Here is a 21,142-nt window from a genome sequence, read left to right as displayed (position 1 = left end):
GTGCTAAGAGATCACAATGAACCTCCCTTGGTCTGTCCAAGTCTGGTAGTTCTCATTATTATAATTTGGGGTTGACAGGAAATCTATACATCTATACCTTACCCATGTCGTGATGGGAGAGTGACCCAGGGTGGAGGCAAAGGTAGCTAACAAAATCTCATTGTCATTTGTAATTATTTTGGAGTCATCTTTTTCCTGTATGCAGAAGACTTCCTCAGGCAGCTCAGTCAAGGGGTTAAGAAGGCTCTGGAGTCTTGGAATCAAACTGCCTCAGTTTGAACTACGACTCTGCTCTCTCCTCTCCATGTCTCAGTTTTTCGTCCAGAGAATGAGAATAACAACAGCAACTATTCCCCCATATGTTCATCAGGAGAATTAACAATGCCTGACATACAAGTATTCATAACCATTATTATTATTATTAATCTTGTGCTGTCCATAGCATCACCATTCTACAGGTTCTCCTGGCCAGAAAATGTACAGGGGCCACACCTGTCCTTCACCTCTAGGAAGGACAGTCACTGCCCCATATCTTGGAGTCTGCCTTCAAAATGTCTCTATTTCCATTCCCATGACTGTGTCAGCTCTTCCTTCTCCCTTAACTCCCGGGTCCCATCCATCACCAAGCCCAGTCAGGACATCCCTCACCCTAGCACATTCATCTCCACTGTCATCTCTATGAAGTCTTCCCATTCCAGCCATTATGTGTTCCTTTATTTTGTACACATATTTCCTTGCAGTTCCTATCCTACTATCTTTACACACTGTATCACACACCTATCTCTTCAGTAGACAGGGACCAGTCTTATTCCTTCTATATTCCTAGCAACCAGCAAAGAGCCTCAAATCAGGTAGATGTTATGGGTAAATATTTGGTGTTACTATTTTCCTATTCCAATCCTGTCACGTCTTACCTGGGTCACTCTTAAGAGTCTCCTCCTGGCCTCCTGGGGTCTAGTCTTGACTGGCTACATTCTCACTCTGATGTTTTTTCTTAAAGCATTTCATGTCACTTCATTGCTCAAACCCCATGACGTCTTCCTTTTGACTACCATGTTGTTTACATTTATCTGCTTGGTTTTCAAAGCTCCCATCAATCTGGCCCCTTTCCAAATAGTCACACCTTGATTTTCTCATGATAGTCTGTTTTCTCCAAAAGAGAAAAGCAATCTTGTAAATGCATCTTTCTCTCTTAGCTCTTGCCTCCTACACTGGAATGTTCTCCTTTTTCCACCCATGATGGAAAGCCCACCCATCTTATTCAGATATCCTTCTCTCACTGCCAGAGACTCCATTGGTCTTTCTTGGACTCTAACTTTCTGCACCAAATAACTCTCACCCTCTACGTGTGACCCTCAGCAGCAGTCATCCTCCTGACATAACCGCAAAGTCAGGCTCTGGGAGGGCAGTCACCTTTGGTTGCAAGTAAGAGAAAAATCCAATCCAAATTTGTATGATCAGTACAAGTTCGCCGAACTGAAGCATCTGGCTCTAGCGCTGCCTTCAGGCAGGGCCCAACAATGTCACCGAGAACCTGTTTTGTTTCGGTCTATCATCCCTTTCTCTGGGAATAGCTTCAGTGTCCCCAAAAGGCAGTCAGAGGCTCCCAGAACCATGTACTTTCTCATTTATGTATAAGAGGAAAGAGAGAGTCTATACCCAGGACTCCCAACACACGTCCTGAGATTTATTCTCATTGGAGAGGCTGGGGAACACGCCTATGCTTACCCATCCCTGGAGCAGGACGTCCTGTCCCATGGATGTTCAAATGACAGCAGAGTTGAGACTTCTGTTCCCTTGGTCACCAGTGTCCACTCCCATCACCCCCAAGTGGTCGCCACATCTCTGCTCCTTTGCGGGGTCCTGTCTGTTACAGACAAACATGCCCACACCTCTGGTGGTTTTGCCTTAAACTACAGACAAATTCTATCCTAGAGTCCGTCAGCTAGTCAGTGGCTCACTGAACCCAGCCTCCTGTCTGCACAGGATGGAGGCAGATCGGTAGCCCTCAGTCTCTGTAGGGGCAGCCCCCTCCCTCACCAGACTCCCCTGGGATTCATGAGGGCTTCCCACCTGACTGTCTCTTCTAGCAGTGGGGAAGCCTGAGCTTCGGGGAATTGAGGCTTCGGCGTCCCTTCTCTCCAATACCCCTGTCCCTGTTTCCCCGGAGAAACCCTCTGCCCCCTTGCCCTGCCCATGCCTCCCAAGGCCCCTGCCACCTCTCTGCACATGCTCAGTACACTCAGTCCACAGGGTTCCTGCCGGCTTGCAGCCATGGCAACCTGCCTGGCAACCAGGAGTCAGTTGGGCTGAAGCCCTGAGCCCCAACTGTCAGAAGACTGAGGTGGAGGAATTTGGGGCTGTGGGTAAGTCCCCTTGGGGTTAGACCTGCAGACTTGGGCAGGGGCAGACCCTAACAGAGCTCTGGTGGGTGGAGTGTGATCTTGGGCCCGGGAGGGGGCGGGGCAGCTGTGCGTCTGAATGGGTCTGTGGAGGACATGACCCTGGGATCTCAGCTGGGGCTAGAGTTAGTTCTGGAGGTCACTGGATTAGGAAGGGAGTCTGTGGCTTAGATTAGGGGTCTGGGGTGCCTGGGTGGCACAGATGTTAAGCGTCTGCCTTTGGCTCAGGTCATGATCCCAGCGTCCTGGGATCGAGCCCCGCATTCGGCTCCCTGCTCCTCTGGGAGCCTGCTTCTTCCTCTCCCACTCCCCCTGCTGTGTTCCCTCTCTCGCTGGCTGTCTCTCTCTCTGTCAAACAAATAAATAAAATCTAAAAAAAAAAAAAAAAAAAAAAAAGATTAAGGGTCAGTTTGTCACCAGGGTTAGGCCAGCCATTCTTGTGAAGGGAAGTTCTCTTATATCCCTGGGAGTCCCTACAACTGGGGAGGGGGGAAAAAGGTATACTGAGCCACAGATCAGCCAGGTGCTTGCCATATATTATCTCCCGAGACACAACTGAAGCGCCGTGGTGATGTGAGCACGCAGCCAGAAGGCTGAGAAGGATTCAAAGCTGGGTCTCTTTAAAGTCACAGCACTTGCTCTTTCAACCCCTCCGCTGTCTCCTGAGCTGAGGTTCCCAGGGCAGGTGATTCAGAGAACCGCCTGGGCGGCTGTGGGAGCAGAGCTGAGCCCTGCATCGGCCAGGCATCCTCCTCTGGGCTGGGGGCTGCAACTCAGGGAGCAGTGGGGCTTGTTCTCACGTGACTTCTCCTCCGAAGGCCACAGAATCCTCCGCAAGGCCTGGGACGCCTTCCCCCAAATACTGCAGTGTGGCCACTACCCTGAAGTCCCCTTCCTGGACTGGCGATGCCTCCCTGGGAACTCTCCTTCCCCTGCCCCTTTGCCATCCAAGCACCCGGCTCACCCGGCACAACCCGCTCACCAGGTACTGGTCTCGGCCCCTCTGGCAGAAGTGGCCCATCTCGTTCCTCTCTGTTCTTGGCCCTCAATGGTGTACCGTGAGGGAGATAAGTTGCTTCCTGGGAAGGCTGAAAGGGTTCTTCACGGTGTGGGCCATGATTTGCTCATGGTGTTCCATCGCTCCTGCCTAAACTGTGCTCCTTGTAGTGCCTTGTAGCAAGGTGGCCGATGTCAGAGTTGGCACGTGTAGAGAAGGCAGTCAGCGTCACCAGTTAAAGAGCTTCTAGCTCGATTCTACCATCAATGACAAGACTAGCCCTGCACCACATGAGAAGTTAGGGCTTCTGCAGCCGACAGCCAAGGCGAGGTCTCTGGGCACGTCCTCAGATTCCTTCAATAACCCTCAGTGATCCTGGCCTTTCCCGAACCGAGTCCTTGGTGGGCTGTCTGAAGTGTGATTGCAGAAGGAAAGGAAGCTCAGCTCTCAAGCATACACAAGTGGTGTCAGTCCCAGGGACTCACTTGTGTCCGTGCCATTCAATTCCGTCTGCCCAGGTTAGGGACATGCCAGCTTGAACCCTTAAGAGCCCGCTTTCTGGATTCACCTATGTGACCGTCTTCATTCAAAGCCAGAGTTCAGCTTCCCTGCTTCCAGGGTTGTCCACAAAGTAAACAGTTTCTTCAGTAACCCAAACCCTCCGCCAACACTGCACCCCCGGTTCGGCCCTGTCCACAAACCTCTCCAGGAGTAGCTTCTCCTTTTTCCTGTTTGTCAGCCCCTTAGCCAGCTGCTCTGTGCTTCCCCTGCTCAAACACTTCCTCCTCTCTTCTGACCCCATAGCACCAAGCATCCTCCCCATGTTACTCCTTTGGTGCCATCCACATGTGCTTGCCTCATCCTGGATTCCCACACACTGCCTTTGGATTTACCTCCCCAGTGCTCTTTCCTGGTCCGCTGTTCAGTCTCAGAACCAGCATTAATTCACTTGAATATATCCAGGCTAATCTCATTTTAATGACCTTGAAGCAATTCTCAATCCCCAAATGATAGTTCCCTTCACTGTCCTCTCCTTCTGCCCATTCCAGCAGTTTTCCTTGTCTTACTGGAAGTCACAGATCAGCAGCCACTCAGATCTGTGAAATGGGGTTCTTGATGTTTTTAGGGCTAGGTCTTCTCCATTCCCTAATTCCATTTGCTTTTTCCCAGATATGCATCTTCCCACCCGTGTCCCCACATTGCTGACTCAGCATGGCAGGGGCCTGGCTGGCTGAGAAGAGTTGGAGCTGCTGCTGACACCTGGGTCCTGGCAAGAAGGGGACCAGATGGCTTTTATTACCGGGCTCAGATAAAGGGTGCTCCAGAGGCAAGTTCCTCACATCTCCCAGCGCACTCCTCGGGGCGGCCCTGTCATACCTGCTATGCCTCAGCTGTGTGTGCCCAGCAGGACGGTTTCTTGGATAAGTGCACACATTTCATGGCCAGGTTCTAGAAGGGAAATGTAATGGCGGTGAGTGTGTTAGTTTGCTAGGGCTGTGTAACAGGGTAGCACAAACAGGGTGACTTAAAGAACAGAAGTGTATTGTCTCTCAGTTCTGGGGACTGAACTGACAGGTGTTGGCATGTTGGTTGTTTTGAGGGTCGTGAAGGAGAATCTATCCTATGCGCCTTTCCTAACTAACTCCTGGTGGCTTGCTGACCGTCTTTGGTGCTCCTCAGCTTAGAGAAGTGTCACCCCAATCTTTGCCCCACCTTCACACGGTATCTCCCCTTGTGCATGTCTGTGTCCAAACTTCCCGTTTTTATAGGAACTTAGTCATTGGATTAAGCACCCACCCTACTCAGCCTGGTACGACTTTGTCTTAACTAATTATATCTGCAATGATCCTATTTCCAAAAAAGGTCACAACCTGAGGTACTAGGGGTTAGGACTGTATCAGATGCATTTGAGAGAGGGATAGAACTGAACTTGTGGCAGTGAAAAAAATTGACAGTAAAAAGTGCTCTGTTCAGGAAAATTCAGTGTGTTGAATGATGGGCACCAGCCTAAGGGGAAGAGAAACAAAACATGCCCACATGCATGTTTCTGCCCGAACACACGGAAGCCTGGTCCCCCACATGCCGGGAGCCAGGCCTGCGCTTTACTTCTGTGGCTGCTTCCTTCTTTGGGGTTTTTCTCTTCTTCTCAGAGTCAGACGTTGTGACTGTGGATTCATGGAGAGAAGACTAGTGTGAATTCCAAAAAAATGAATTATAGAATTTCCATTCAAAACTCATTTTGTCATTTTCAAGGAACTAATATGTGACTTCAAATGAAATATTAGCAGCGTTTTGCTCCAATAATAGGCTGTCTAGTGATTAAAGTAATTTTTAACCAGACTTTCTCTTTCAAATCATACAGAGTTCTCAAAATTTTAATTAGCTTAAAGACTTCTCCTGCCCTCTCTTTTACGATGTTCATTTGCTCAGCCAAACCTCTCCTCGTTGTAGTTCTGAAGGCTGCCCTCACCTTAGGCCACAGCTCACGCTGGGCCTGTGGATGAATACGTATCCCTGGTTGGTCTTGGACGCAGGGACAACACTTTTCAGAAGTGCTGGGAGGAGGGGGAGTGCACTGGAGAAAGATCCAAAGGACCCAGGTTATCCCTGGGAATCGCAGGCCAAATATATAGAGGAGCAAAGAAAAACAGGAAGAGGAGGAGAACGGGAAAGGAAGGGTGGAAAGTGATACACGAGAGTTGCCCAGGGCAAAAAGAGGTCGAGCGAAGAGCGTCCACACTGCAGCTTGTCGTCTTGGCCACAGTCAGCTCTAACAGCATCTGTCCCTGTCCCTTCTCTAGAGGGCCCACGGTCAGTTTTAACAGCATCTGTCCCTGTCCCTTCTCTAGAGGGCCCTCACTGTTTGTAAGGAAGGCCCTGGGCCTATTTGCAGGGCATTGCAGGGGACCACGGGGCTCCCTGTTACACTTCCGCACGCCAGATCGTGAGTGTTTTCTTTTCCACAGCTGGAGAGACGGGGAGCCCTGCTTGTGGAAGTTAAGGTTCCCCTCATCACAGACCCAAAGCTGCCAGCCCAGAGGCAGAACGTGGTCTTAGAAGATGATGTCATTCAGTTCTTGCCATCCACTGAATGCTCACTGCGACCTGGGGACAAGGTGCTTGCACCCTGGGAGGCAGACCGACGGCGGTATGGCCCTGGCACCGTTCTCTTGGCCCCGGAGGCAAGAGACCCCCAGAGAGGTAAGGGGAGCTGCTCTGACCTGGTGGTCCCCAGGGGGAGCCAGGCTGGTAGGAGAGAACAAAAGGTGTCTTAGAGGTGAGCTGAGGATCTTAGAGGTGAAGGAAGGAAAGAAGGAAGGAAGGAAGGAAGGAAGGAAGGAAGGAAGGAAGGAAGGAAGGAAGAAAGAAAGAAAAAGAAAGGAAGGAAGGAAGAAAGAAATCCTTACCCCCTCACTTGCAGCTTAATCCTGGGTGTGGCAACAGATACACGAATCATAGCTTTCGGATGATAAATTACTTTTCATCAGGGCAAAATAGCCTAAAACTATTATGTCCTTGTGGGTTCGCTAACCTGTTGTGTGATGGGGTTAAACTGGGGTCGCACCAGTACTCATGACTGGTCCCCCATCAAGTTATCCACAGACTGGGACAGTCCCCTTCTGCAGGGCCCAGCAGTCAGTATCATTGCGATTTCAAGAATGACAGGAGGAGGCTTCTCCTCTTCCCCCATGAAAATCGAGACCAGGAGGTACGTGCCAGTGCACCGGGAAGTGGCGGTAAATACGGAATGGGTGCAGGAATGTTCCCGGCAGGCTCTCCATGGAGAGGTGCACTGGAGGAGGTCAACGAGCAGGGAGCCACCCTGAGGTTTGCTTTGAGGGCTAGGAGAAACCTTGTCCCGTGATATAGAAGAGGCAATTGTAGGAAAATGTTGCTCTTTCTGTTACATAGCATCAAAAGAAGGAGAAATTACTGTTCACTTCTGGAATGGCAAGACAGCTACTGTGCCTCGAGGTGGGGTCAGGTGGGTGCCCCCTGCTGTCTGGAAGAAGGCTGTGGAGAGGCTGCACAAGCCTTTAATCAAGGAGCACCCCAGCCCCCTCCTTTGGGTCCCTTGCTGCTGTCTGCTGGGACCAGCCGCTGGACATGTCAGCACTGGGCTTTCTCTGGGCTCCGTTCCTGTGTCCTCCCTGCATCCCCCAGGCCTGCTGCCAACTGCTGGGCCAGGGCTGCCTCTGCTGTTGCCCCTTGGCTGGACCTACCTGGTGGCCTCTAGCCAGGGCCTCAGGGGTCACAGCCAAAGAACATCCAGAGGTGGAACTGAAGCCCACAGCACATTTGCCCCTAGAGGGTCCTAAAGAAGAGGGAGGAACAGTGCGAGCTCCCCTGGGGGTTTCTTCTTCCTCTTCCTCTTCTTCTGAAGAGGATTTGGAGAATGAGCTGCAGATGGGCCTCCCCCAGAGGCTGATGGTGGACAGCACAGTCAACACAGACCCCATCCTCCTTGAGAAGTCCGCGAGGAGGCAGGGTGGCCTCTGCCAGCCTGAGTGGAGGTATTGGAGGAGAAATGGGCCTGAGCCACATCCTGGGAAGCCAGGTAGGTATACCTTCTTTAAGGCAGGGCTGAGGGCCCTGTTCCCTTCCCTACCACGTGTCCCTTAGGAATCTCATGCACGGGTCCACTGTGCTGAGATTGGAAGTCACACTTGGGAGTGTGGCCATGTGGAAGAGGAGGCTGTGATAAAAGGGAAATAGTAGGTTTCCATTTGAGCAATAACACCCGGTAGGAGAGGATGGGCTGATCTTCGTGCAAAGGTTTGCATCCCTGTTTAACAGTAGTCTTTTCCTTCTTCACTAGTCTCTATGGACAGGGTGCTGCCATTGTCTGTTTTTGCCACCCTCCCCCACCCCCCCACCTTTTTTTCTTGGAACTCTCTGATTTTTCTCTAGCTGAATAGTCAGAATGCCTCCAGGTGCTGATTAGTGTCTTCAGGGCCCAGAGAGACACAACAACTGGTCTTTAAACATTCATTGGTCACCAGGCCCTACTCTCCAATGGTCCCCTTAGTAAATCCGAGTGGGTAGAAGCAGGGCACTGCATCATGTTGCTCACTCCTTATGAGAAGGGGAGGCAGTGTTCCTGTCAATCCACAGCCATCCCCATCTTCACCTTGAGCTGAGAACCATGTGACGCCCTTTCGGGTTTAGAAGCCGTGTATCACTGACATGCCTTATGTCTGTCTTATCTAGACTCCCAGCGGGGCCCAGAAAGAGCAGAAGCCCGTCAGCTGGCAGAGGGGGCTGGGATAAGCCCAGCCCTAGACTAGATTTCTGGGGCCCGGGGGTCACTAACTGAACACTGAGTGAACTAAATGAACATTCAGTCCCGGGCAGGGAGGCTGTGTGCTTAGAGTACCACTGCTAAGGGCTGAAAGATCTCCAGACACCACCCACATTGGGACCTGCTGTGGGTCCCTATTTGAAGCCACTGCCCTGTTTCCAGGACAGCTGAGGGACCTTGTAGCCACGAGGATTGCACTCTTGCCCCAGGGGAAAGAACTTCATTGGTCTTCAGTTCCAAAAAGTTGAGAAATTGTTTCTACGCTGAGAGACCTTCTTGGTGACTCCTGGACCCCTGGGCTTTGGGGGTGTGGGTGGGAATGGATATAAGTTGGCTGCTGTTGTACTCTCTAGGAGCGTTCTAGACCTTCCTTGGCTTTCCAGGTGTGGGATTTTCCTCTGCCCCAGGGAGAAAACTAGAGGAACAAGAAGCCAGCTATGTGCAGCTGAGCTCCTCCTCCCCTCTGACAGGAGACTTTGTATTGAAAATATAAAGCGGGGCAGGCTCTCGGGCTTCTGGAAGATGGGTCATGGATCTCACAGTGAGAGGCTGTGAGACGTGCTGGAAGAAGCTACTTGGAAACAACTGTTCCTCTCAGATGCATCCTCCCTCCAGGCAATACTATAAAGAAAATGGTGCCCAAGCCGATTTTATGCTAAATTCTCCATAGCTTCCACTGCCTCCTGCTTCAGCAGACTGGAGAAAGAAAAGCTGTACCTAGCCCATAGACAGGAGTCTGTAGGGAGCAACAGAGAAGCACCAGGCCCGGCCTCAGGGGGGCAACGCCAGTGGGGTAACCAGAGGGACTATGGTGGTCACACAGGATTTGGGCACCAGCTCTGTGTTCCCAGTGCTGTAGCTTTGCTCCCCAGCATTCCATCTAGACTGGTTCCAAACCTGGTTAAGTCCACACCTATTTTCCCTAAGCATACACTGCTTTGTTCTCCCTCCACTGACCAGCCACCCACACCAGAGCTTTCCTTTCCTCCCCCTACAGATTTCGTCTGCTTTTAGGGAAACGTGCTGCTGTGCTTCTCCTAAATGCTCAAATGCTGACATCTGACCGTCAGTCTTAGGCTCTGCCTCACGTGAATCCTCTGGTGTGGGTCCCTCTGCCCTCCACGCTTTCTGTTACTTTCAAGTTCCTGTTTGATCCCCTTCTAGAAAGGCCAGGCTGCTGGCTGCCCGCAGTTCCTTTGCTCTCCTCCTGAGCTTATGACGGAATCAGGATTCAATCCGTAGTTTAAAAGCCAGGAAGAGGATGGATTCCTGTAAAGTAGTCCCTCCTTTTCAGGTTGTTTTCTTACTCCCCAGGGAGTGACATCTCCCACTATTTTGTTAGCCTCACACCCAACCTCTTAACCCGCCCCCAGCTTACCACCTCTTCTTTGTGATCAGTGTGGTTTCTAAGCTCCTTTGACAGGTGGCAGTTGGCTACCTTTGCTGTTCTGGAAATTGTGTCTGATACCTTCTCCCACCTAATTCCAAATGTGGTTATCAGATATAACCTATCCAAAAAGCATAATGGCCAAAAATGACACAACCTTTATTTCACTTTAAAAATAGAGAGCAGTGGTAGGAGCTTCCAGTTAGATTCTGGGATCCTTCACATAGTTCTACTTCGGTCATCAGGACTAATCCCATGGTGGCACGTGCAACATAACTCATTGAATTTGGGGTTTAGGAACAAGACATGGAACCACCTGGAGAGAAAAGAGGGGCAACAAACAACAAAGGGGACAGAGTGTAGTGCCGGGGAATACGAAGGAGCTGGTCCTGGAAGCAAGTGGCGTGAAGCCACCAAAGACCCCGCCAGAAGACGGTGAACACAGAAAATGGAGTCAGGGAACAGCAACCCACCAGAGAGACCAGAATGCCCTCAGACTGAGAGCCCTGAGGAGCCAGGTAAAGCAGGCTGGTTGGGAAGGGGCTCCTAAGGACTCCTCACGTGGTTTTCATGCCCCTTTTGAGAATGAGAACTCCCACGCTCTCTTCTCAGGAAAATGCACACACCCACAATTTTGCATTCCACTTCCGAAGGCTTACAGAACCCACAGAGCTGATCACAGGCTTCTTACGGAGGCGAGGATCTCATTTAAGTGACACTTGACCCTATGGGCATGGGCATGGGTCTGCTTGACGAGGCCCTCCGTCCGTGGGAGTCTGTTCCTCACTAGGAATGCTAACACAGCCCTACTCAAAACTTGGTTCTCATCACATAAAACACTGGCGTTTGTCCTGAGGAAGGACCTGTCATGTTCAGAAAGAATGAGATGAACTATCAGGCAAAACCGAACTGGCCGACACAGCACTGCTGTGGGCCTGGCGTCTCTGAGGAGTTTAGGGCACATCATGGACTTTTTAAAATCAGTGACTTCTGATCTCTCAAATTACAGTCCGCATCAGACCCTCAGGACTTTTCCTCTTACAGGAAGCTAGAAGAGCAGTGGTGCTAACCACCTGAGGAGGCGCTAAGCGGCGGCCAAGCCCTCCGGCGGCGGGGGCAGAGCGTAGGTCACACGTGGCGGGCGCACAGCAGCCGCGTCCTCACGCACCACACTTCCCCGCACACGAGCGGCGCGAAGGCACCTGCGCTGAGGGGCCCAGGAGCCCGGCGGTCCGGCCAGAAGCACAGGGCGTGGTTGGCCTGCTCCGGGCAAACGCTTCCGCAGCCTCTCTGTCGCCTTCTCGTAAACCTACAGCTGCCCACGAGCGACACTGTCTCACCTCTCCGTGCCAATAAAAACGAACTCTCTTCATTTCCAAATCGCTCCCTTTATTATCACAATTCACCTTCACCTGGAAAGTAAGCAGTTAAAAACTATTCGGACAGCATTATTACATTATGACTTTCAGCAGAAAGTGGGGGTGGGGGCTTCTAGACGTTTAAGTTAAAATAGGCACTGAAGGAGACAAACTCCAGTTCCCAGGAAGGCTGACCCTCTACAGTCAGCCCTGAAAGCAGGATTACTGTGTAAATATGAAAAGAATCATACGGGGAAGACCAAATCCACACTCTGTCCCGAGTCGACTGCTACCACCTGAGTCCTGGTTAAGTCATTTGTACCCACAGTGACGGAATAGGTCCCTGGATATACTTCTATGTAGAGGTCCTTAGAGGTGTTCTCAGCCTGCAAGGAAAAACAGGTATTAGCTGTTGAGAGACTGCAGGTCACGACACCACCAGACCCCCTTGTGTGCCAGGGGCGCAGTGGGATGAAGCACCTGGCCGGGGGACCAAGGCCCTGCTTTCAAGGCTCGGCCTGGCCAGACAATAGGAATGTCACTTAGGGAAGTCTCGGCGTCTCCTTGTGCTTGTTTCCTTATTTCTAAAGCAGTGGTAATACCTCCGTCACAAGTAAGCATGTACGTGAAAACACCTGGCAAGTGCTAGAATGCTATATGGACAGGAAGGGTCCTGATCGTGGCAGAAAGAGAAGAATTAGGTAGAGGGAAAGGCGAATGATCATTGTCTTGGGGCTCAAAGGTAGCGGCACACAGATCAGCAGTAACGACAAGGCACCATGGAATAATGAGAATCTTTTTAACTGTGCTTTGTTTGCTAAATTCATGATGTGGAAGATGGAATCTTCTTTTCTCCAAAAGCTGAGCACACTATGAGTGGACTCCATTTCGTCATGCAGCAAGTCAGCTGGCTGGCCAAAGCCCCTCTTGGAGGACTGGTTCTCCTACAACGCGAAACACTGGAAGCTGGAGTTAGTGGAAAGCCTTGTGTTTAAAGCTGTGCTGAGCACAGACTGTCCTCCAAGGACAGACTTGACACACGGCTGGGAAGTGGGCGGAAGTGCAGGCACAGGAGGAGTCTCAGTTCAAATGGCAGAGTGCAAAGTTGCAAACCAGAAAAGAGCCTAAGAGCCGAAGCTGCTATCCCACAGTTGGGAACCCCCCTCCCCCCCACCCCACGTGCTTCCTCCATGCTCAGAAGGAGCCACAGGCAGCAGCTGTCATCTCTGCCACCACACCCAGGGGGGAGAACAACAAATTACTGGCCAGCAAACTCCACCGGGAGGAATAAGTGGTAATATTTACACTTTTATGAAACTTCCTCCCCGCCCTCCACCTTGCACAGAGTTAAAGCCAACTTTTTCCAAAGCTGCTTTATGTTCTATCCTTTCATGCCCAGTTATTGCAAATTTGGTCTTATCATTTAACTGATGTGAATGTAAATGACTACGCCACAACTATTTATTGGTCTTCAACTATGTTAGCATACAAAAGTCGATTTCAGAAAATACAGCTGTAACAGAATTGCAGAAAGCCAAGGATACTTCATTTGTCTGCATAAAAGGAAACACAGGCTGAGATTGGGATCCATGATTCCAATACCACAAATATCAGAAAGACTAGCATTAGCAAAATCCAGCAAGTATGGGAGGCGTTTTGACCTAACTTACATTTGTACTAGAAGTGGGACATTCTTAGTCGTTACGAACTCCAGTACATTCTGAGTGCTGGCCAGCACCGCACTGTGTACAAACAAAGATTAAACAAACGATTGCAGCAACATGCTGGAGTTCCTTTCCTCTGAATTCCAGACCTTCCAAGTTCCAAAAAATTCCCTGGGTTCATGAACTAATGAGTACTTCTTTATCCTAAAAATGAAAAACCCATCACTGTGTTTTTAACAGAGAAACACTTGTGGAAAATGAGGACAAATCCCTTCAAATGTTCTGGAACTCGATCTAACCAAATTTATATGTTTCAGAATTTCAGCAATGGTTTTCACTTTGTAAGCAGGAGGGTCAGGCCCCTCCTGCTGCTTGAACAGATGGTGGAATTCCAGCAGGACCCGGTGCCAGCCCAGCTGGCTGTAGGAACTGCGATGTGAATACTTCACATTCTTTCCAACCACAACTATGAGTTCAGACACAAAAAGTATCCCTTAAGCTTTAAGTGAAGGAAGGATACTGAGGAAAACACAATTTTACACTGAATCCAAATGGTGTATACTTTCCTCAAGAGTGGAACACCCCAACTTAAAAATACCATAGATCTGGTACAAAGGACCCTATAACTGGCCCAACTAGTTCATGGAATGGCACTGGTCGTGAAGCCCAGAACAACGAGGAGATCTGTACTCACACGCTGGGATGCCGCGAGAGCACACCCTGATGTGTGATAGAAGTCTCCAAGACCGAGGGAAGTGTCTTTTCTCTGAAGAGGCAAGCAGAAACCCTGATTGGTGCCTAGACTTCGACTTCTGGATTGTAAAGAGAACTTTCTCTTACTTTATTAGGAACTGATAATTGTTCTGTCGGTTTCTTCTAAGTTGTCTCCCAAGTTGCTAAGGCTTTTAGTGAATTCTGTGAGGTATTTGTAGTCAGATGTTTACTGTGATTACTTTTTATATTTCTATGGGCTTTGGAGTCAGACAGACCCGAATTTGCATCCTATCTCCTGCTTCACTGAAGAGGGCAAATTAAGTTCTCTAAGCCTCCGTTTCCTAGTCTACAACATGGGGATACTAGATTGGAGATTTAAAGTACACGAGTGACTGAGACTTAACAGGCTCTCAGAAAATAGAATTCTCTTCTGTGCTTCTCCCAGGAGTCCCAGGACTAGTGGGGAAAGCCAGAATTCCCTTTAGAGGCACCAACTTACATTTTATAGGAAGGAACGGGAGGGACAGGAATGACTCTTGCCCACATGTAACTCCCTTAGGGTCAGGCCAGAAAAGGGAACCCAGGTTTCGGGCTCTGGTGTTACTCCACACATCCCAGGCCAGGGAAACAGGAGGGGCCTTCCAGTGTGCATCCAGCCCTCACTCATACCCCTGGGGCCACTCTCCCATCCTTTCCCTAAACCCATAGGCCAGAGAAGTCAGGAATCCAACTTGTGGATTCGATTCTGAACTTATGTTTGCCATCTCTGAGTATAACTAGGGGGCGTTTAGAAAGAAAAAAAACAAAACAAAATAACAGGCCTATTCTCTTCAAAAACAACAATGAATTCCTAGTGCATCAGTTCAACAAGTGGAATCTTCCCCAGAACGTGTGGTAAAAGACAGGTAAGTCTGTAGTGACAGGCCTGTAATGGTTCATTACTAATACTAATAGTTTATTTTCTAATACTCTAGGAAAAGAATTCTGTTAAAAGAGGGGGAGGGGGAGCTGAGGGCACAGAGCGGACAGCTGAGGATACATACCTGGACATTCCCCCTGTCCCAGCACCAGTGCAGCTCCGACTTCCCTCTGTGATAACGAGAGACGTGGGCCGCCCCCCCTTCCTCCAGCACAGATGAATAGTATCTCTACAGAAGTAATGCGAAAGATGCTGGATAAGCAAACAGTCTTGTCAAATTTTCAAAAAAAAAACTCTACTACTTGGGGAAAGTATGGTTGAGGAGGAAAGCAACAGAGCGAAGGTGAACTACCTGCTCCCCCGATAGGCTCTGACGTCAGCACACCAATCTGAGCCCATGTGAACTGGCTGCAGAGGAGGAAACTGCATCTGGCATGACTTTGCTGCCATCTGCTGCCTTTGTAGGGCAAGAACTCTGGCCAACGACAGTTGGGCAGGACCATGCTCTCTGCCAGGTTAAATAATTTTCACGTCTTCGCCCCGATATCAAATACATGTGCCTTTCCATCTCCTCTCACAAGTTCTGATGAGCTGTTCTATGGTTATTGTCCAAGTCTCAGACAAGGACAAGGGAAGAGGGGTGCATCTCCTTGAGATTTAGAGATACGATAGGAAACGTAAACAAAAACTCAATAGCTAGGCAACCGTTCTCCCCATGTAGAGGGAAGGAAGAGGTCTCTAAGGAGAATAATCTAAAGGATGAGAAAGCAGTTACATTTTTCTTGTCTGCTTCCTTCCTCCCCTTCGAAATTAACCTTAGACTTGCCCCTGATTATGACTAATGATAAGGACATCACCAGTCTGCTTGTTTTGAACATAGTGTACGAACAGTGTTTAAGGCATGAGACCAAAAGAATGGGAAGCTGGGGAAAGCACTTCCAGACATAGGTCTAATAATGTATTTTTGGGGCTGCTTCAAAATTGTAAAGGCAAAGTCAGAACACTGTTCTTAATTTTATCTCCAGAAAGCCCGAGGGTTCTGAGACTCCATTCCAGAGTGGACACTTGAACTGAAGTATGGACTGAAAATCGAAATGAAGAACACACTAATTTGCTAAACCTCAGACCAAAGACCACTGTTGTTCCTTTTAGTGAACCATGAATCAAAATGTTTCAGTTGATCTCTTCACAGAAGAGCTGAAGTTATGGATTTTTCTAAAGCCATTTAACAGAATAACATAAAAATATTCTCTGGACCATATCTCATTGATTGGAATCCTGTTCTTGGAGTTATAGGTATTTTACAAAAGATGTAGAGAGATTAGAGACTTTTTGAAATCTTAGTATATGAAAATGAAAAACAGGACAGAAATAAGGTATTCTCTTCCTTCTCCCTTGTAGACCAGCACCCTTATAATTACAAAAGAATCACATCATGTTAAGGCTGAAAGAGGGGCGCCTGGGTGGCTCAGTCGTTAAGCATCTGCCTTCAGCTCAGGGCGTGATCCTGGTGTTCTAGGATCGAGCCCCACATCAGGCTCCTGCTGGGAGCCTGCTTCTTCCTCTCCCATTCCCCCTGCTTGTGTTCCCTCTCTTGCTGGCTGTCTCTGTCAAATAAACAAAATCTTAAAAAAAAAAAAAAGAAAAAAAAGGCTGAACAAGACCACAGAGTCAGCTGCAACTCCCAGACAATAGTGTACGTTCCATACAGGGGATTTCCCTGGATGCAGGCTGGCCTGCTTTCACCATTCCCTCAAAATACTTAAAGATGACCTTAGCATGTAGTTTTGAGAAGGGCTTTAAAACCTTTGTACACCCATTTCAATGAATGATACCAAAAATCTCATTTACGTCCCTCATGCTATAGTTTAGGACAATTTTCTGGTGTTCATCTCTTAGTGGAAACCAAAGAAACAGACTCTAAAGGCTGGAAGGTACTTTCAAGATCTTCACTTTATGACAGGGAAGGTAGGCTGAGTGGGACTAACTGGCCCAGGGCATTATAGCCAGTGAGGGGCAGAACATGGGTCTGATTCCCGGGAGGCTGCTCTTGCCAGTAAGCCATACCGCCTCTGATGAGGGCGCTGTGTCTGTTCCACGCGGCCACCTTTGTGGCGCACAAGTGATACAGACCCATAGGGACGTAATTAAAAACTACACTATCGGGGACTTGAAACTGAGGTTAAATTCTAGCGTAGGCATTTTGTTTCCGTTTTTTTTGTTTCAATACATTTTGAAAACCAGAAAGGCTCAGTTCCAGTTCAGAACGACCTTACTAATATTTTTTAACGTTAGGTCAGTTCAAAGCTTAAAAAATCCCTAATATCTGGACTTGATTGTCGGAACTCAGCAAACAAGCTTCCCCGCCCCCCACTAGTCTGAAAACAACAGGGAGGACAGAGAGCTTTTGTGGCTTGTTCACTGGTGTATCCTCAATAATACCCACAGAGTTAGACGTTCAGTAAGTATCTGCTGAATAAATTCTAACTTGGATTTATCACCTCCTTTAAATCCGTTTACAAGCTAACCATGAAGGCGGGGCATACTAAACGGGTAGTCTCCAGACTCTCCTTCAGTTCCACAAAGACCCACTTTGTGGTCCATCTGCAGGCGGATCGGGCATGCTTTGGCTTACACAACTTACCCCGCACTGACTTGAAGTATAGTCCATGAATTCTGCCATTGTTCTGAAAGAAGCACTAAGGGTTGGTTGTCTTTCTTCTCTCTATTTGAATAAACGGCAAATCACAGGTGAGATCTGGTATTCCCTACTGGAGAATGAAGTCAATTTGGGAATAGCATCTCTTTTACTTTTTGAAAAGCCTCTGCAAGTTTAAGTCTACAAGATCTTACTGAGAAAGAATTCCACTCTAAAAGGAATAAACAGCCACGCAGTTTATCCAGGACAAAGAAAGGTTAGCTAGCTTTCCTGTAATATCGGACGGTAGCATGTAAGAACTTTTCTAAAAAAGTCACCAACCAGGGCCGAGCACTAGCGGTACGTAAACTACCCAATAAGAAGAATCTGTCATGTCAAGAATTTTCAAAGGACTTTTCTGTTCACTGTCCCGTTACTTTACGGCTTCCGCCAAGGCTGATCAGGGGCGTGGGCTCGGCGCGCCCGGGTTGCCAGCAGGCCACCGGAGCGAACGAACGGGCAGGTCCCCCGGCACAGGAGCCCTCACCTCTCCCGGGAGAAGGCGCTGGGCGCCGGCTGCGGGCCGTCTTTCTCGGTGGGGCCGCTCCCGAGAAGTGAACCCCACGCCGCTTTTGGGAAGCTCCCGCGAATGCCAGTCCACCGCCCTCCTCTTGGCCCGCTCCAGCACTTCCTGACCCAGTCTAGCCGTGCGCTGCAGGGCACGTCGGTCCACCCCGTTCAGCGCCGCGGCCGCCAAACAGTTCTCCATGTCTCCCTGCGCGGCACATACACACAAACACCGGCGGGTTAGCGGGCCGCCGCGACCCTGCTCCAGCTGCGGGTCGGAGCCCTAGCCTCGACCTCCCCTGCGATCACCGCCCCCGGCTCTACCCCTAACGCGCTCTTCAGCCGGCGCCCGGCTGGAGGCGACCCGGTGCGCGAAGATGCCCTCCATTTCCGTCTCCCCCTCCCCTCGGCGGGGGGCCCTCACCGGCCCTCTTCTCTAAGCGCATGCGCTCAGCGTTGTGTGGCACAGAGAGAGAGCGCTAGGTCTGGAGCACGCGGCGCCGGCGCAGCAGGCCATTGGCGAGGGGCGGGGCTTGTGGCCCGCGCCGGCCACGCCTTCTTTCTGCGTCCGGGCCGCGGCCCCTGCGCGCCGGTTGCCGGGCTAACTGCCGGGCCCAGGGGCGGGGCCTGGCGGCGTGCGGGGCGTGGGGGCCGGAGCCTAGCCGGCGGCGGGGGTGGCCTGTCTGCTCCGTCCCAAGAGCCGCTGGGCTGTGGGCCTCACCCTTCCAGGTCGTCTCCAACGCCAAACATGGTGGACTCGGTGTGAAGTCGGGTGGTCTCCTGTTGGCCTAAGAAAGTAGGGGAACTAGACACCTGCCTCCAAGCGAGTCTTTCTGCCTGGTTTACATCTTGGGATGTCGCTGTTGTAAAAAACCCTTATGTTTGAGGAGATGAAGAGGCCAAACAGTGCAGCTGCCAAGGTGGCGCTTGGAGAAGAGTTTGGGCGGTCGGCTGTGGGCCGTGGGACGCCCTGGGCCAGATGGCGGCTGTTCAGGGCCAGAGGGGCGCCCGAGTTGTCTGTAGAGCCCCGCAATCCCCTCACGGCAGCTTCCTCACGTCCAGTGGGAAGTAGGGCCTCACAATTTTGGAAGCCTCTTCTGCGGGGGGGGGGGGGGTTTGAACCCACCTTTCCAGAATAGTTGCGGCGCTTTTAAGTAAGGAGCTGTGCGTCGTTAGCCTGCACTCCCGTCCTCCACGCCTCCGGGTTGATAGACCGTCGAGGCCGGTGACTCGGCCACACCACACTGCGCCGTGATGTTCAGGAAGAACCCCGCGAAGGGACACTGCTCAGTGGGGTCACTTTAAGGGACACAAGGAAATCTCCCGTGCTGAGCGGGTCTTCTCAGCAGATGGCTTGATCGGCGGTGCTGGGCTACCCCAGGGTACCGCTGCGACCTCCGTCTGCTCTGTTGCCTGCTCTCCTCTCACGGAAAGAAATCGAGTAAAAGCCTTCATTATCTTTGGGATATTTTTCATTGTAGTATAGAAGTGTTCTAAAACTTTTCCTTCAGTAATGTTTATGAAACGCCTCCTTAAGAACAGTGGTTAGGCGCACCGGGCCCCGAGTATCCAGTCTGGAGAGCTGAGTTTGAATTCCAACTCTGCCACTTTTCGCTGCGTGATTCTGGGCGAGCAAGTTAAACTTAGCTTCTTCGAACCTCACTTTTCCTCTTCTCGATACTAAGGGTTACCAAGAGTACCAATCTCCTGAACTGTGGGCTGCTTGAGACTGGGGGCCATATCTGTTTTGCTTGCTGAGGTTAAGTAAGGTGCATCTGTTATTTCATCTGTCACAGAAGGGGCTAAAAATAGCTATGAATGCAGTGAATTAGGAATAGGGTTGGACTCGGTGGATTTTGCTGTAAGGATTTTGTGAGAGAATTCCTCGAAAATGCTTAGCACAATGCCTTGCAAAGAGAAAGCGCTCCACAGATTTAGCTAGCATTTTAAGGCTTCAAGCGCTGTCCTAGGGCTTGTGGAGAATAGACAGTGAATCAGGCTAGAGCAGAACAAGAAAGAGAGAATGATGCACATAAAATCTGTAATGCTAGGAACCAAATATTAAGATTTTGTTCATAGTCTGTTGCTATAAGATTGATACGAAGTGTTATGAAGCTTAGAGGAGAAAGAAATATCGTTCAGTTGGGGGGATCAAGAAAAGCTTTTTAGAGGAGGCATTTGAGCAAAGTCTGGAAGTATGGCCCAGTAATTAATAAGAGAAGAGATATTTAAAGTACCTGTTAACTGCTTTTATAATGAATATGGTTGGGGGGTAAGACAGAGTTTGTTTTTCCTTTATTATTTATGTATTTCAAAATCCTGCCTCCATAATTTGGCTGCGACTGTGTAACTCTGAACAGATTATTTAACCGTTCTCTACCTCAGTTTTGTCATTGTTAAAATAGAATAATAGTATGTTCCTCATAAGGTTGGGGGGGTCAAATAAATTAATACAAATAAAGTGCTTTGAATAGTACTTAGCACATAGTAAATGCTCGATAAGTATTAGCTAATACTCTTATCTTAATCAGACTTCAGCTTGTCTCCCAGTATGTTCTCCCTTACCTGATACTACTTGCATACCTCATGTCACTTGGCTTTCTTCCCCAGGATTCTATTACTACCTCCCACCTCCAATTCCATTCCAGCTGAAGCATTACTTTCTTTTTGTCAAGTCAACTTTTTGAAATCTTCTGCTATTTCCAGGTGCAACCTCTGTTTCCATGGATTTTTTTTTTTTAATGTTGAGGTACTTATCTTAATCTGATTTAAATTATATGTAGTTATGGTTCATTTTCTCCCAACAGCTTATAAACTCCTTGAAGGTGGAAATTATTCCTAATTTGTCCCCAAATATCCAGGACTTGTTACGTAGTTTGTGTTCAGTAGACATTTGTTGAATTTACTGACTTAATTTTTTATCTAAATAGATCCCTGTTAGGCCAGATTAAAAAAAAACCTACCTACATAATTTAATGAATATAATGAATATTCAGTTGTAACTAATTTTCCCAGAATTTAACATTTAGAAATATATGAGAAAGAAGATGCTCAGAATGAAACTAAAGCCTAAAGACTGACATGAAATTAAATCTTTGCATTTATTTTTATATTTATAAATATATTTATACATGTCTTTCTTTATAATTTCAAGATTTGAACCGTAAACCACAGAGTGAGAGAATCCTTTTTCC

At 49.2% G+C, this 21,142-nt stretch overlaps 2 protein-coding genes across 5 annotated transcripts; one reads left to right on the top strand and one right to left on the bottom strand.

Annotated features, from left to right (window-relative positions):
• Positions 1 to 381: 381 nt before the first annotated feature.
• Positions 382 to 11,267, top strand: C8H11orf16 (chromosome 8 C11orf16 homolog). The gene is given in 10 exon segments (XM_034667624.1): positions 382 to 396; positions 3,221 to 3,306; positions 3,308 to 3,357; positions 3,360 to 3,387; positions 4,570 to 4,726; positions 6,366 to 6,600; positions 7,312 to 7,528; positions 7,530 to 7,957; positions 10,386 to 10,606; positions 11,133 to 11,267. Coding segments are annotated over 10 exon segments (1,470 nt in total). The 3' UTR covers positions 11,166 to 11,267.
• On the bottom strand, positions 10,227 to 18,484 carry AKIP1 (A-kinase interacting protein 1). 4 transcript variants are annotated; one of them, XM_034666527.1, is made up of 6 exons: positions 18,373 to 18,484; positions 17,929 to 18,156; positions 17,388 to 17,468; positions 14,868 to 14,972; positions 13,805 to 13,876; positions 10,227 to 11,832 (listed from the first exon to the last, which is right to left on the bottom strand). In XM_034666527.1, the coding sequence occupies exons 2-6, from the start codon at positions 18,148 to 18,150 to the stop codon at positions 11,692 to 11,694; spliced, it is 621 nt and encodes a 206-aa protein (XP_034522418.1). In that variant the 5' UTR covers positions 18,151 to 18,156; positions 18,373 to 18,484; the 3' UTR covers positions 10,227 to 11,691. The 4 variants fall into 4 exon arrangements, with proteins under 4 accessions (XP_034522418.1, XP_034522419.1, XP_019651890.1 ...); XM_034666528.1 differs by having other exon boundaries at positions 18,273 to 18,404; XM_019796332.2 differs by lacking the exon at positions 18,373 to 18,484 and adding an exon at positions 13,117 to 13,188 and having other exon boundaries at positions 11,694 to 11,832; positions 17,929 to 18,366.
• Positions 18,485 to 21,142: the final 2,658 nt, after the last annotated feature.

The sequence above is a fragment of the Ailuropoda melanoleuca genome, chromosome 8, assembly GCF_002007445.2.
Source record: "Ailuropoda melanoleuca isolate Jingjing chromosome 8, ASM200744v2, whole genome shotgun sequence".
Classification (NCBI taxonomy): Eukaryota; Metazoa; Chordata; class Mammalia; order Carnivora; family Ursidae; genus Ailuropoda; species Ailuropoda melanoleuca.
Note: the sequence above shows the minus strand (reverse complement) of the source record. Positions and strands in the feature narration are given on the sequence as shown.

Excerpts from the sequence above, each read along its gene's own strand:
- AKIP1 (XM_034666527.1), bottom strand. The coding sequence starts at position 18,150 with ATGGAGAACTGTTTGGCGGCCGCGGCGCTGAACGGGGTGGACCGACGT. Across the intron at positions 17,469-17,928 it reads AGCGCCTTCTCCCGGGAGAG|AGAGAAGAAAGACAACCAAC; the intron begins GTGAGGGCTCCT and ends TTATTCAAATAG. Across the intron at positions 11,833-13,804 it reads CTCTCGCGGCATCCCAGCGT|GCTGAGAACACCTCTAAGGA; the intron begins GTGAGTACAGAT and ends TTTTCCTTGCAG.